This window comes from Carassius auratus, chromosome 41 (assembly GCF_003368295.1).
Source record: "Carassius auratus strain Wakin chromosome 41, ASM336829v1, whole genome shotgun sequence".
Lineage (NCBI taxonomy): Eukaryota > Metazoa > Chordata > Actinopteri > Cypriniformes > Cyprinidae > Carassius > Carassius auratus.
The window spans coordinates 26,442,950-26,459,499 of NC_039283.1; the positions used below are offsets into that span (position 1 = coordinate 26,442,950).

The 16,550-nt window shown below is 38.1% G+C and overlaps 1 protein-coding gene and 1 pseudogene across 1 annotated transcript; both read right to left on the bottom strand.

Annotated features, from left to right (window-relative positions):
* Window positions 1–3,692: 3,692 nt before the first annotated feature.
* Window positions 3,693–16,200, bottom strand: LOC113059609 (leukocyte elastase inhibitor-like; annotated as a pseudogene).
* On the bottom strand, window positions 3,732–6,093 carry LOC113059460 (leukocyte elastase inhibitor-like). The gene is made up of 8 exons (XM_026227992.1): window positions 6,067–6,093; window positions 5,781–5,957; window positions 5,562–5,702; window positions 5,309–5,464; window positions 5,095–5,212; window positions 4,638–4,780; window positions 4,393–4,560; window positions 3,732–4,168 (listed from the first exon to the last, which is right to left on the bottom strand). The coding sequence occupies exons 2-8, from the start codon at window positions 5,946–5,948 to the stop codon at window positions 3,761–3,763; spliced, it is 1,302 nt and encodes a 433-aa protein (XP_026083777.1). The 5' UTR covers window positions 5,949–5,957; window positions 6,067–6,093; the 3' UTR covers window positions 3,732–3,760.
* Window positions 16,201–16,550: the final 350 nt, after the last annotated feature.

Here is a 16,550-nt window from a genome sequence, read left to right on the forward strand (position 1 = left end):
AATTGACTTTGTACACCGACGCATGTGTCATTCCTATTTTGCACCCGCGCAAAGCGCGCTTTTCCCTTCACAGAAGCACGTCGCTAAACTAGTGAATGAACTTGCGCTCCCTGGGCGGTTCAGCGCAAAAAAGGAGGCGTGTTCTGGCGCAAACAATCCTTGGTGCTATTTTGCTGTTCCATTAAACAATTGCGCCACTGACCAGAAAAAACCTAGTCTAAAGTCAGTGGCGCGTTGCGCGTTGTTCATTATGCTATTTTAAGGGCGCATGCTTGACCATAATGTATAGCGTGCACAACGCGCATACACTTTGCTCATGTAATCTACACAGATGCAACAGTTATTTTTGCAAATCATAAATTGTTACACTAAAAAAATATTAACACATGAGATGATGGAAATCATTGTGGTGTGCCACGAAGATGTGAAAAAATAGGGATAAATCTAGCTTACAAATTATTCAGGCTAATTGTAGTAATTAAGGATCAGACCTGTTTGAGGTCATATATGTACCCTATATAAGGACATCTGACAAATTGGTTTGTCCGTCAAGAACCAGGAAAAAAAATCGATGAAACAATTGTGGCTATTTCCTCCCACGCCTGTTTAACCGACGCTATTTTGGGTGGGTTTCTCCCATCCCCATACAACACAACTTCTCTGTCTTTCACTGCTCTTACAAGAACATCAGTCTCCTCGGCTGTGAACTGCTCCTGGCGTGCGCCTGGTAAATACGCCATAATAATAGCAATCCATAATGGAACTTGCGCACCTGCTTTTAAAGGGAATGTTGGATGACGCTCTGATTGGTTTATTTCACGTTACGCCCAAACCACACCTATGAATAATGAAGCTACTTCAGACCAACCCATTTTAGATTTGCGCCGGGCGCAAGAGCCATTTATCCCGCCGGGAAAATAGCAACAGCGCCGAGACCCGCCCACAAACTTACTTGCGCTTTGCGCTTTGACACTTGCGTTTCAGATCGTTAAAATAGGGCCCCTTGTCTCAAACGACCACCGGGACAAGACCACAGGAAACAGATGATTCTTTTGCACAACCTGACATTGGTGCAGCCTGGAATTGAACTACTGGTTTCGTCTGGTCAGAGGAGAACTGGCCCCCCAATTGAGCCTGGTTTCTCCGAAGGTTTTGGATCCTTGTCGCTGTCGCCTCTGGCTTGCTTAGTTGGGGTCACTTAATTTACTGGGGTCACTTAGAACTGAGATGATGAAATCACTGAATTCAATGATGAACTGCCTTTAACTGTCATTTTGCATCATTGACACATTGTTTTCCTAATTAATGCTGTTCAATTGCTTTGACGCAATCCTTTTTGTTTAAAGCACTATATAAATAAAGGTGACTTGACTTGACAGTTGATCAGGTTGTTGAATGTGGCCTGTGGGATGTTGGTCCACTCCTCTTCAATGGGTGTGTGAAGTTGCTGGATATTGGCAGGTACTGGAACACGCTGTCATATACGCAGATCCAGAGCATCCCAAACATGCTCAATTGGTGACATGAGTATGCTGGTCATGTAAGAACTGGGATGTTTTCAGCTTTCAGCAATTGTGTACAGATCCTTGCAACATGAGGCCGTGCATTATCATGCTGCAACATTAGGTGATGGTCATGGATGAATGGTACAACGATGGGCCTCAGGTTCTCGTCACGGTGTCTCTTTGCCTTCAAAATGCCATTCAATGTTAGCATTTGCCCAAGTCAGTAATGACGATGAACTTCAGTCAGGTCGAGACCCTGTCCTACCCCCAGGTTCCCGCAGGTACCGTGAAAGATCCGGAGGGAGGGGGAAGGGAGGGGGGGGAGTAGAGTGCAGTCTCGAGGGTACCCCCCGGCCTGCGAGGAGCGATGGGGGTATGTGACGAGTGGGGCGGGGCCGGTGGAGTGATTGGAAATGAGCGACACCTGCTCGACCCACCGGTCTCGAGTCCCACGGAGGAGATGGAAGGATACAAAAGAGGAGCGACAACAGTGAAGGACGAGAGGACCAGACCTGGATTTTAGTTCGTGTTTTGGTTTTGTTTGTGCGCGGCAGCCCCTCACGGCCGACTGCTGTTTTGTTTTGTGTTTATTTTAGGGCCGGGACTTTAACGCGTTAATTGAGATTAATTAATTACACAAAAAATAACGCGTTAACTAAGATTAATTACAGAAAAAAAATTCCCGCGTTTTTAATAACTTATTTTTGCACCGCGGAACGTTTCTCACTGGATGCGTTTCGGCGGACCGATTATACTGAAGCACCAACTAGCGTTCGCATATGACCGCAGCAGCACATCGAGCCTCAAGTATCACCTCAACGCAAAACATATAGCAGCTAGCGTGGACTTTACACTTTATGTTGAACTATGTATTATTTTGTTGGTGCAACAGTTTATGTTGAACTCTTTATTGTTTTGGCCAAGGTTATTGAGAGTTCATTGTAATTGACAGTATTGTGTTTTACTTAAAAAAACACCTTACAGAAGGTTCCAGCACCTATAATCTTCCTGAATTTCTGAAATGTACTATTTCTAAATTGTTTCTAAATATGCTATTGCTACACTTCATGGCAAAAATTGCACTGGTCTGCTAGACTTGGTTGAACAAAAATAAACAATATTTTGTTGCTTAAGCTTATGTATTCAGTCATTATTCAATGGTATACTATAAATCCATGTGAAAAAAATTACTTCTCACTGTTCTCAGGTCAAATATTTATATGCGATTAAAATGCGATTAATTTCGATTAATTAATTACAAAGCCTCTAATTAATTAGATTAATTTTTTTAATCCCAGCCCTAGATTATTTTATTATCAAAGCTTTCATTTTGATTGTCTTCCGGATCCCGCCTCCTTCTTCCTGATGATTTTGAAGTTTTAATGCGTTACAGCGCGGAACAAGGATTGTGTGTTCTTATATCATGCTTGCTGATATTGTGGTCTATAACTCCTCCCCGAACTCCCCGCTGCTCTGTATCTTGCTCTCTCATTGGCTGTCGGTCATCGCCGATGTAGTTTTTAGTCAGAACACTTTTCACACAGCATGATTTTGATCCAGGTCCAGATATTTAGCATGCCAAATATCTCACAGGCAACGGCGACTTGTTGGCAATTCTCTCAGATTGCATCTTTGCTAATTCACACTGTGTGATTGTTACGCATGTGAACGAGCACCGATTTGCCTGTGATTTTTGAATTTGTCGGCAATTTCTCAAAACCTGTCGGCGAGCCAAAAACTGGGCTAAAATCACCTGTGCAATAATCCTGCTATCTAATCAGCATCTTGATATGCCACACCTGTGAGGTGGATGGATTATCTCCGCGAAGAAGTGCTCATGAACACAGATTTAGACAGATTTGTGAACAATATTTGAGAGAAATAGGCCGTTTGTGTACATAGAAAAAGTCTTAGCACTTTGATTTCAGTTCATTAAAAATGGGGGCCAAAACAAAAGTGTTGCGTTTATAATTTTGTTCAGTGTATATATTTTGGAGATGCACTGGTCAACTGGCCATCAATCAGAACCAAATATTTTTTGTTTGTTAGTTTTTTTTGTTGTTGCTTTAGACACAGTAATGGCAAACAGCCATCCCTTATTTTTTCCATTCTGTTGTCTGTTTTGTGTCAGACCTCTCAAATCAGTGCTGTGAAAGTAAATGCATAGAAAAAAAACATCACTCATTTATTTGCTAGAGCCTTTATTTGTCAGAGAAACACATACACTTTTTATTATCACTCTATCATTACTATCTTCAAGGAGAACAGAAGCGTCCATAAAACAGAATGCTGTTGGAGGGATTGTGTCGGATGAAGAAAAGAAAGGGATGGTCTGCAGTAAAGGTTTTTGGGTCTAATGGCATTGAGGTTGTTTCGATAACGACGCCGGTGGCTCCAGCCGCTTCGGTTCCTTCCTCATTTACTTCAACGAAGGCTTTATGAATCACCTTCGACACCACCAGGTCATTGTTGGGCGACATGCCTGAAAGATTCACCTTGTGCAGGTCAAACACATCCTCCATCCCCATGCTGATCAGAAGACTCTTCATGTCATAGCTTTCCTCCATCTTAAATTTGGGTATAGATACTTGAACTTGCTCTTGAAGCATCTTGCTGGGTTTGGTCCACTCCATGAGCTTCTCGTAGGTCAGTGCCTTTTCAAGCTGGATAATCAGAGAGTCGTGTTAATGCGTTTCTGTTTATTTTAAATGGGTTCTGTTTATGCAGCATCATTTATTTAACACTCTTATTTTGTGTTTGGACAGACCATTTCATTCATCATTAGAAAGTCTTGTAAACTGTAACTATTCAAAGACTAGTATATTTATGCAGCAACCAGCAATTACAAATAATGAAAAAGCACACCATATAATCAGTGATGTCTCACCTTCTGAAGGCCTGTAGTTTCGTCTTGAATCTCATTCGGAAGGATGATCAACATACTGAGATTCTTCCCGACATACGGCAGCTCCAGAACCTGACTGTTCAACTCTGGGATAAAGGCCAGAGGAAACTTTGACTTATGTCGCATCATCTTCACTGGTTTAGTGTGAGTCTGCAAAGCATCAAAGGTCAATAGAATCATGCCAAAACTGTTTTTACGACTGTTAAAAAATATACATGAACTCTCACCTTGCTCAGCTTAAACTGTCCATCTCTGGTGGCTTCCTTTGGGAATTTCTTCTCCCAGTTCCCCTTGAAGTAGATGGCGTTCACCAAAACCAGTCTCGTCATCTCACCGATGGATCCCTGTGGGAGCAAGTCCTTGATCTTCTCTGAAATTAAAATGGACATTTTCCAATTTAAGCATTGATTTGAAGTGATTCACACAAATAAATCAAATTAATTCTAAATCAAAACACTATTAAAGCATCTGTCAATTAAAGCGCATGATGCAGTTCTAATGAAAATGCAAACTTAATGGCCAAATGAACAAAACCCCTAAAAACTTAAACTTCCTATTTATAATATTTTCAGAAACAGCACATGAAGCTAAACATGAACCTAAAGTGCTGAAATATGCCAACATAGTTTTTTTTAAAAGTGCAAAGTGTGTATAAAATCAAATTAAGTTCATGCTGGTTTTTACCTTGAGTGTTTTTCTCCACCCATTTGTTGATGTTGATACGCACAGCCTCTGATTTCTTCTTGAAATCCACCTCCTCCAGTCCGGCTTCATAGTATTTTTTGGCATCATTGAGGAATTTCTGTAACAGAGCAAATGGATTGAATTAGAGATGATTTCCTGAACTATGTTCTTTAATACCACGAGCAAACATTTAATTATTTTCTTTGAGTCTTACCTCGACAAACTGGTAGGATTGTTCTCCGTAGAGACGGTTGGCGAGACTCAAAACATACGGCGCTCCTGGTTTCTTCAGTTCACTCATGAGCTTGTTGAAGCCGGAATGAATTTGGTCCTCAGTTTTTTGTCCAGATGTTTGCTGAGCAGGAGATTTCTGTTTACATAAAAAATATCAAATTAATTCCCCAAGACTACACACACTATTAGAGCAAATACATTTAACGTGTTTCATGTGAATACTCATTCTGAACCTGTTCCAAGTTTTGGGTCTGTTGCATCATTGGTGGTTCATGTTGACCCTTGACACCGCAGGGCATCTGGGGCTTCTGGGCTTGTTGATGAGTAACTTGAATCACAGCATCGGGTTTGGCAGGATTGTTAAAGCCCAAAACCTACACAGCATTATTGTATATAAATGCAGTTTTAATTCTGAACACCTGGCCATTAAAAGTGCATAAGTGTGAAATCACCTTAAACATCTGCTCTGCTGTGTTTCCTTTTGCTCCGAGCGACACCATGGCCAGAGCTGAAGAGATGCTGATCGGAGAGTAGAAGACATTTCCTGATGCGTTTCCTCCGCTGATCTTCTTGAACAGGTTTAGAGAGAACTGTGTGTTTGCTGCAGATAAACGCTCCATTTTCACAAGCTGTGTAAGAAATAACAATAGTTTAAATAACAGCAGATTTGAAGGTGGACAGATCTAAACTGCATACAGAGAAGCTCCTCTAACAAACAGAGTTCAGTTAAAGTATTACCTGGAATATTCAGCAGAAATGAAGAAGATTCCCTGCGTGACTGAGGCGAATGAATCAGTCGGTGTAGGACTGAGTCTAATAAATGAAGCCTCGCCCTAATCTATTAATCCATGTCCAGCCTTCTTGTAAAATAAGAATGAATGTTTCTATTATTATATATTGATATATTTCTTCACTAGAAACACCATTAAATGTAAACTGAATGATTCAGTCTTCATTTCACGCCTTCATCATAAAAGAACAGGAATACAGGAATGATAAATGAAAATGGTATTATTCACAGTTTGTCATTTTTAATCCTGATATCTGTGCAATTCAATAAACTCAGCAAGCCACACCTGCCTCTTTGACACCAATTATGAGAGATGGCCAGGTCTCTCACCCTTAACCAACAAATGATCAATTACAAATGACACATCGCTAGAGATCAGATTTCAGCATTAAAACAGAACACAGATACAAGATGGTTCAACCTAGATCAATTAGATAAATTTAACTTCACAAAAACCACTCTGGTTGCATCAAATAATTAAATGAACACTCAAAATTATTTTTATTCTAAAAAGTTAAATGTGTCCAGAATGTGTGCCGCTGCTGGCCAAATGGGTGTCCTATGCAGGATTGTATTGTTGTGCCCCCTACTTCAAATATCAAAAATAAAATAAATAAAATAAATAAAAACTACTATAGGGGTCAAAATAGAACTTTAATAATAATAATAAAGTAAATAAATAAATTGTATTATTTATAAATTACAATTGTAGCTCTCGACATTTACCTATGGCTATGACTTTATTAAGCATTCAGAAATCATGCAAAATAAAATGAAGTAGTTTAACTATGATAAAACCATGTTTTATTTTTGGCTTGTGAAGTCCATATGTTTTTTTGTTGAAGAAATTATTGAGGCTGTGTCATCTATAGCATAAAAAGCTGATCCTCCTGTAAGTGTAACAGCAGCATTTACCCTTTGGCTCCCTATATATATATATATATATATATATATATATATATATATATATATGTAAAAATTGATAGCCTGAATGTACTGTAAGTCGCTTTGGATAAAAGTGTCTGCTAAATGCATTAATTAAATTTTATATATATATTTATTATAGGCTATTAATACTTCTTTGCACATTTTTATTTGAAGTAACAAAGCCATGGTTAATTTGCATAATTTGCTGTTATTATGTCTACAAGAACAATTATCTGTGTTGTTATTCTTGTTAAAACCATGGAAAGTTTTGTAAAGGGACATGGAAAGTCAGAGAGAACAGATGCATTGGTGGTGGTGAAAATATTTCTGACATTAAAACACTATATGTAAAGCACTTTGAATTACCATTGTGTACGAAATGTGCTATATATGTGCTTTGCTCGATTAATGAGGATAGGTCACCCATTCAATTGATAAATTAACTGAACTACTAACGTTATAGTATTAATTAAAAATAAACTGACATTAGGAATCAATCAAGCCTGCTGGCCTTTTTCTTCGCTCATACCACGTCCTCGAAAATCCTCGTTTATAGACTTCCCGCCCTTTGTAGATACTTGTTTGATGTTACAATTTGGTCTTGGTTGTCCTAATTCTTTAATTGCCAATTTATCCTTATTGCTACAACGAATGAATGGTATCTTCCGCACGGTCGATTTTTACGTCACGCCTACCTAGCGGTCCATAGCAGACTCGCGGACAAAGAAAGTTTAACAGAGGCTTAAGATGCAGTGTAAACGTGCACGGGAGCATGACTTGACGTGCAATATTGCAGAAAATGTGCTAGTGATACAGTATGTGTTTGTTAACCCTTACGAAAAATAACCATGGTTTTATTATAGTTAAACTAGTAACCCATGGTTTTTTGGCGTATTGACTGCCATTTGTAAAACCACAGATTTACTACAAATACCATGGTTAAACTATGGTTAATATAGCAAAACCATGGTTAATTTGTGGTTACCATGGTTTAACTACAGTAACTATGGTTTTTTGGTTTTATTTGTAGTAAAACCATGGTAAATTTTCGTAAGGGAAGTTACGTTACATTACGTTATTTCACATAAAAACATTAGGCTATAGCTTATATTTCTTTGGTGCATTTTTAAATTAATGTAAAAAGAAAATTTATTGTAAAACTGAAGAATTTTTTTTTTTTTAAATTGTGTTCAGCATGGTTGGCCGCATTTGAATTTGTGACGGGCCGCATGCAGACCGCGGGTTGAGAACCACTAAGTTAAAGTAACAATTGGGATATGATTTACATTATTATAAATATTAAAAATATAAAAGGTGTGCATTATAGAGGACACCTAGATTAACAGTTTACAGTTGTTTTATGAACGGAAGTAATTCTCCTCAAATGCTATTGACGTTATAACCAACCTGTGTAACTTTAGAGATGGTCCCTAAACTTTATGCCATTATTTATTTTTTTAATTTCAGCTGTTTTCTTCTCTCTGCGCCGGATTGCTGAGGTCTGTTCCACAGACATAGATGTCCATCCATCAATTATGAACATTCACCCGCAAACATGAGGTCTGATCGTTTGCGAGGGCGGTTTGGGCAAAGGCGCCCATTTTTATTTTTTTAAATGAAACCGGGATGGTGCCCTACACAAACTGCATATAGGGAGCACCAGTACTGTCCAGAATATTTATCATAGTTTTAGTGACAACGACATAGATTATAAACCAAGTATGAAAAATGTTTTCACAGCATTATTTTTTTACAAAATTGTAATGTGTACCAAAAGAGGCATAAAATGCCCCCAGTTTGACAAAGTAATAAATTTACACCAAAAATCAGAGTACATGCAGTTTTAGTTTAAGATTAAAAAGTAAACATTACAAAACTATAATAGCCTGTTTGAAAGATATTGTTAGATGGCGCTAACTGGTTAGCTACCTGATGCTTAAAGATAATTTTTAAATAAAGTCCAAATATATCCCTAGTTAGTTGATGGACAAAGGATTTGGTGTTCAGAACAGGGTATCTACAGTAATTTTGGTGAGAACATTCTTTCTGGCATACATCTAAATGTTGATGACAAATTATATCCTTCAGCTTCCATGATCCAGGTTAAAAAGATTCAACTATAAATAGATTTTTTGGAGATGCACTGGTCAGCTGGCCATCATTCAAAACCAAACAGTATGTTCTTTTTTGCTTCAGACACAGGAATGGTGAATGGCCATCCCTTATTTTATTTTTACATTTAGTCGGTTTTATGTTAGAGAGAAGAAAATTACACAAACCTCAGTTATTTGCTAGAGCCTTTATTTAAACAAACTTTGTATTATCACTCCATCATTACGATCTTCAAGGAGAACAGAAGCGTCCATAAAACAGAATGTTTTTGGAGGGAGTGTGTTGGATTAAGAAAAGGAAGGGATGGTCCGCAATAAAGGCTTCTGGAATTGTGGCCGATTCCAATATGATAGCAGTGGCTGCGGCCGCTTCGGTTCCTTCCTCGTTTACTTCAACGAAGGATTTATGAATCACCTTCGACACCACCAGGTCATTGTTGGGCGACATGCCTGAAAGATTCACCTTCTGCGGTGAAAAAACATCCTCCATCCCCATGCTGATCAGAAGACTCTTCATGTCATAGCTTTCCTCCATCTTGAATCTGGGCAGAGATACTTGGACTTCCTGTCGATGCATCATGCTGGGTTTGGTCCACTCCATGAGTTTCTCGTAGGTCAGTGCCTTTTCAAGCTGCATAAGAAAGTCATGTTAATGTGCTTTTATTTGTACAGCATCATTGATTTGACCGTGTTTGGATAAACCATTTCATTCTATATCTATATATCTCTCTCTATCGCTCAATCACCTTCAATAGCTTTTCAATTTTGACAACTCTAGGAACATTTTAGCATGGTGATGGATGTCAATATATTTGGACTTGGCAGAACAGATCTGTAGTTGTAGATTACTGCTGCAAGCAAGTACAGGAGCTTGCTACTGCCAATGCATATGGTGCCATGAGTATTTAAGACATACTGCTTCTGCAAAACAAAATAAGCCTGTAGCAAATCTACACAGGTGGAGCTGGGGAAGGTGGAGGGTTTCAGAGAACTCAAAGCATGCTGCAGGAACCTCAAGTGAATGTTATCCAGCCATTTAAATACAAGTCAAGATGGCTGCCATGCTCTGTCTCTGAGGTCTCTAGCTCTCTACAATCTAATACAAATCATTGTAATCACATATTGGACCATTACTTTAAGGTCAACATTTGGTCAATATATGCATTTAGTCTTCACATTTTGAATATTGGACTTGTGCGGCGAGTGAATTGGACTGTTTTCATTGTTTCAACTGTTTGAGAGGCTTCTGGGTTTGGTGGGCCTGCCACTCCTATCTTAGTACATCTTGGTAAGATTGTGGAATCATGCCTCCCAAAGGTAGTAAACAACCATCAGAGGATGATACAGTTGTAACTATGGGTGTGTTGACCCACATGATGGATCAGCAGAGAGAATTTTATAAGGAAATGTTAAAACAACAACAGGACAACTTCAAGAGTTTCATTCAAATTATTATGGATGGAAATGCGAAAAGGTTGGATGGTGTGATTAGAGATGTACAAGAACTAAAAACTAGTCTACAGTTCACACAAGGCATCATGGATGAGATGAAAGCTAAGAAGAATGACATTGATATAAAAATTCGATCATTTGAGAGCAGCATTTTAAAATCAAAGCAGGAATTGGAGGATCTGTTTGAGAAGCTGGATCACATTGAAAATCAGTTAAGGAGATCTAATCTACTAATTGATGGGATCGATGAGGAAAAAGGCGAAACAATTAGTGGATTAGAAATGAAGATTCAACAAATGCTGTCTAATAACTTGGGTCTGGATAGTTCTACAATTGAGATGGAAAGGGTCCACCGGATTGGCCAATTCCATGAGGGAAGAAAGCCAAGAAAAATTGTTGTGAAGCTTCTTAGATTGAAAGACCGACAGCGCATCCTTTCCTCCACCAAGAAATTAAAGGGTACAAACATTTATATCAATGAAGACTTTTCTGATTTGGTGCAGCAAAGGAGACGTGAACTGCTGCCAAAACTGAAAGAGGCAAGAGAGAAAGGTGAAAGAGCCAGCTTAAGGTATGATAAGCTTATAATTTGGCCGGCAAATGGACAAAAGCAAGCATCTGACTAACTGCTTATGACCTTTATTTAGATTCTTATCCTGATGGTTTTGTTTTGATGTTTTAATCTTATTAATATGTCAAATTTACTTTCAAACTTGCCTAAGAAAGGTTTAGTTTTAGCTCATTTGAACATTTGTAGTCTCAGAAATAAGGTTCATGAAATTATAAACATCTGTTCCAATGGGATTCATGTATTGGCCTTATCAGAAACACACTTAGACCGCAGTTTTGATAATTCACAGCTAGCTGTTGAGGGGTACAGACTATTTAGAAAAGATAGAAATCAAAATGGTGGGGGTGTTGCATTCTATATTAGAGAAAATATTGCAGTCACTCCAAGGGAAGATTTGATGGGCAGCGATATTGAAATGATATGGTTACAGTTAAATATTCAGTTTAACAAACCCATTTTAGTGGGCTGCTGTTACCGACCTCCCAGTTCAAATATAGATTACTTGGAAAAGATATGTGTTAACATTGAGAAGGCATCTGCTCAAACCAAAGATATCTTTCTTTTGGGGGATTTCAACATTGATTGGTTTTCAAAGAAGTGTTATTTACGTAGAAAGATGATTACTATAACTAATGCTTCTAACCTTAAGCAGATTGTTACACAACCCACAAGAATTTCTTTGAATGGTAAATTTAAATCAACATGCATTGACCACATTTTTACCAATGTGTATGAGTTGTGTTCACAGGTCATCTCAGTTGGAGTAGGATGCAGTGATCATAATTTAATCATCACAACAAAGAAAACTAAATTACCTAAATTTGGTGCAAGGATTGTCTATCGTAGGTCTTATAAAACATTCGATCCTAATGCGTTTGTGGAAGATGTTGAGAGGTCCAGTTGGTCGGTGGTTTGTGACGAGGAGGATGTTAATGCTTCTTTACGTATTTTTATGGATAGGTTTGTGAAAATAGTTGACAAACATGCACCAATTAGAAAAAGGTTGATAAAAAGCAATAATGCTCCTTGGTTAGATGCAGAGCTAAAATCTATAATGAGGGAAAGGGATAATGCCAAAGCTGAAACTCTAAAATCTAAAAGTGATATGGATGAAAGGTATTATTGTAAGTTGAGAAATAAAGTGACAAAATTAAATAGATTAAAAAAGAAAATATATTTTAGCCAAAAGATTAGTAACTCATCAAATAATAGTAAGCAATTGTGGAAAGTTATAAATGAAATAATGTGTAAAAAACCAAAATGTTATAATATGTATTTGGAAACAGCAGCAGAAATAATCACTAAACCTTTAGATATAGCAAATCATTTGAATGACTTTTTTATAAAGAAAACTGCAAATTTAAGATCTAGTATGTTATCATACCCTAAGGATTCACCTTGTAGTAATGTGAAGACCATTATGAGGAATAAATCTTGTTCATTGATATTTGGTACAGTTAAAGAGGAAATTGTTGAAAAGATGTTGCTTTCTCTCCCGGAGGAAAAAACTGCAGGTATAGATCACTTGGATGGCAAAATATTTAAAACTGTTGCTAATATCTTATGCAAGCCTATCAGTCACATTTTTAATAGATCTGTGATAAGTGGGGTGTTTCCGGAAATTTGGAAGCAGTCTAAAATTATACCTTTAGTGAAAGATGATAGATTAGGTCTCACTGAATCAAATTGTAGACCAATTAACATTTTACCTATATTGAGCAAAATATTTGAAAAGTTACTTTTTAATCAAATGATGCAGTACTTTGTATCAAATAATTTGCTCTCCAATTCACAGCATGCTTATAAGCCAGGACACTCCACTAACACTGCATTGGTACAAATGGTAGACCAGTGGCTAACTTTTATGGATGACAAAAAGCTTGTGGGTGCTGTGCTGCTGGATTTCACAGCAGCTTTTGATGTTATTGACCATGACATTTTACTGTCTAAGCTTAAGTGCTATGGGTTTTCACATCAGTCTGTGTCCTTGATAGGCAGTTATCTCTCTGGTAGAAGTCAGCGGGTATTTTTCAACGGGAGCTTTTCTGATTGTAAACAGTTGTCATGTGGTATTCCTCAGGGCAGCTGTTTGGGTCCATTGTTGTTTTCTGTGTTTGTCAATGATTTGCCACATGCTGTTTCAAGAGCAGATGTTGTACTGTATGCAGATGATGCTACAATGTTTTATGCATCACCTACAATTACTGATATAAGTTGTACCTTGCAGAATGAACTTAATGCCATTACAAATTGGGTGAAACTTAATAAACTAGCTCTCAATATATCTAAAACCAAATGTATAGTCTTTGGTACTAAACGTATGCTTGGCAAGCCTTGCAACTTAAATCTAATTATTGATACATCTGTGGTAGAGCAGGTGAGTCAGACTAAACTCTTGGGTGTGAAGCTGGATAGTCAGCTCTCTTGGGCTGATCAGATTGACCACATTGTGTCTAAAATGGCCAAAGGCATTGCTTTTTCCCGGAGATGTTCAGTATATTGTCCACCATTAGTTATGAAAACAGTTGTCCAATCTTTAGTTCTGTCACATCTGGGGTACTGCCCAGTAATTTGGTCCAGTGCTGCACAGGGACATCTGAAAAAATTACAAATTGTTCAGAACAGAGCCACAAGAGTAGCCCTTGGTTGCTCTTTTCGCTCCAGTGTGGATAAAATGCATACCTGTTTGGGCTGGCTAAAGGTGGAGGACAAACTTAATATAAGTCTTCTCTGTTATATGCATAATGCTCTATTTAAAAGCAATCCAAAATCTTTTGTAGATAAATTGGTTTTTAGTGGGAATTGTCACGCACATGTTACGCGTCAGGTGAGCTCAGGTGTGTTAGTGGTTCCATCCGCAAGGTCCAATTGTATGACAAGAACAGTTTTAGTTAGATCGTCATCTGCTTGGAATAAATTGGACTTAAGAACAAGGTATATATCCAACATATGTAATTTTAAGAAGACTCTAAAACAGATTATTATTAATAGCATTACACCAGTTAATTTGTGACTTATATAGGTACTGACATTTTCAAATGTTGTATGTGTGTGAATGTGTATATGTGGATAAATGTATACATGTGGTTATGTTATATGTAAGTTATATGTATATTATATTTGTGTATTTTTAATTGTACATACGTTTCAGCACATTATGGGCCCCAGGAAGACTAGCAACCACATTGTGGAAGCTAATGGGGACCCAAATAAATAAACAAATAAACAAATAAACAGTAAGCTCATTGGCTGCATATGCAGCATGAACCAATCAGCTTGTGCAAAGTCATTTAACTCTCTGAATATCATCAGTTACGTTATAACACAGCCAGAGCCATCTAGATTTTCATGATGGAACTAGTTATTTATGCAGAATCCAGCATTTACAAAATAATGGAAACCCTCCATATCTGTGCCATCTCACCTTCTGAAGGCCAGTGGTTTCGTCTTGAATCTTATTAGGAAGGATGATCAACATACGGAGATTCTTCCCGGCATACGGCAGCTCCAGAACCTTACTGTCCATCTCTGGGATTAAGGCCAGAGGAAACTCTGCCTTCTGATTCATCATCTTCACTGGTTTAGTTTGAGCCTGAAAAGCACAGATCACAACTCTTCACATTTCATCACTGCTAAGTTTAATATAAAAAAAGCTCATGAATTCTCACCTTGTTCAGCTTAAACTGTCCATCTCTGGTGTCTGCCTTTGGAAATTTCTTCTCCCAGTTCCCCCTTGAAGTAGATGGCGTTCACCAAGACCAGTTTCGTCAATGCATCAATGTCTCCCTTTTGGAGTAAGTCCTTGATCTTTTCTGAAATCCAAAGGGACATTTTATACTTGAAAAATTTAATCAGAAGCAAGAGACATGAAGCCAAACATGAACTTAAAGTCCCGAAATACATAATTTGTGAGAGTGTAGATTAGGTGTTCAAATTATATCATCCTGGTTTTTCACCTTGTGTTTTTTCCTCCACCCAGTTGTTGATGTCGACTCGTGCAGCCTCTGAATTCATCTTGAAATCCACCTCCTCCAGTTTGGCTTCATAGTATTTTTTTGTATCATTAAGGAATTTCTGTAATGAAGCAAATCAATTGAGGCACAAATTAAATTAGTGTTAGCAAATATTAGCTTGGAGTCTTACCTCAGCAAACTGGTAGGATTGTTCTGCGTAGAGACGGTTGGCGAGACTCAACACATAAGGGGCTCCTGGTTTGTTCAGTTCACTCATGAGCTTGTTGAAGCCGGAATGAATTTGGTCCATTGAAACATCAGTTACTGGAGTCTCACAGTGTGTGGGAGGATTGGTAAAGCCCAAGACCTGTTCAGCATTATTGTGATAATTGATAAAGGTGACCCAACTATTTTCATAACTTCTACTGAACCTTTTTTCTTAGGGTGAAAGACACCAAATTCTTTCCACTAGAAGGAACCCTTTGTGCAATGAAATGTTGCCTGTTATTGGTTATTCATGAAACCACAGATGCCAATATAGAACTGCTAGGATAAATTCTAAACACATAAATGTGAGAACACCTTAAATATCTGCGCCGCTGTGTTTCCTTTTGCTCCGAGCGACACCATGGCGAGAGCAAAGGAGATGCTGATCGGAGAGTAGAAGACATTTTTTGAGGGGTTTCCTTCATTGATGTTCTTGAACAGGTTTAGAGAGAACTGAGTGTTTGCTTCAGATAAACACTCCATATTCACAAGCGGAGCAAGAAACAGCAGTAGTAGTTTAAATAACAGCAGATTTGAAGATGGACACATCTTGATCGCTCTATGCACCTTTAACAAACAGAGATCAGTGAAAGCATACTCAGAGAAAATTATGAACTTTCCCGGCATGTCCGAATCGAATGAATTATCAGTTGTAAGTGTTAGTCTAATAAATGATTCCTCACCCCAAAACAGCTAGTTTTTAATCCAAGTCCTGGCCTTCCTGTAAAAACATAAATTGCTTCTAATATTAATGGATTTATTAATCCCAGGGATCTCAAACCTTGCTCCTGCAGACTTCAGTTCTAACACACCTGCCTGTTATTATCAAGTAGCCCTAGACACCTTGATGATCTGGTTCAGGTGTGTTTGATTAAGCTTGAAATCTACAGAACAGCAGCTCTTCATGCAAGTGAATTGAGAGCAAAACTTATGATGCTACCACAGTGGCCATTAAAGTAATTATTTCCCAGAGACCTTATTTATTTTTCATTCACCTACCACAATAGACTTGCAACACAAGTTTCTGTATATAAGTATGAGTTTGTTCACCAGAAGGGGACTCTAATGCCATTAATGACAATATATATTCAAACAGGGATGGTGCCCTATGCAAACTGCATACTCTGCGTATAGGGAGTGGCGGTATTGTC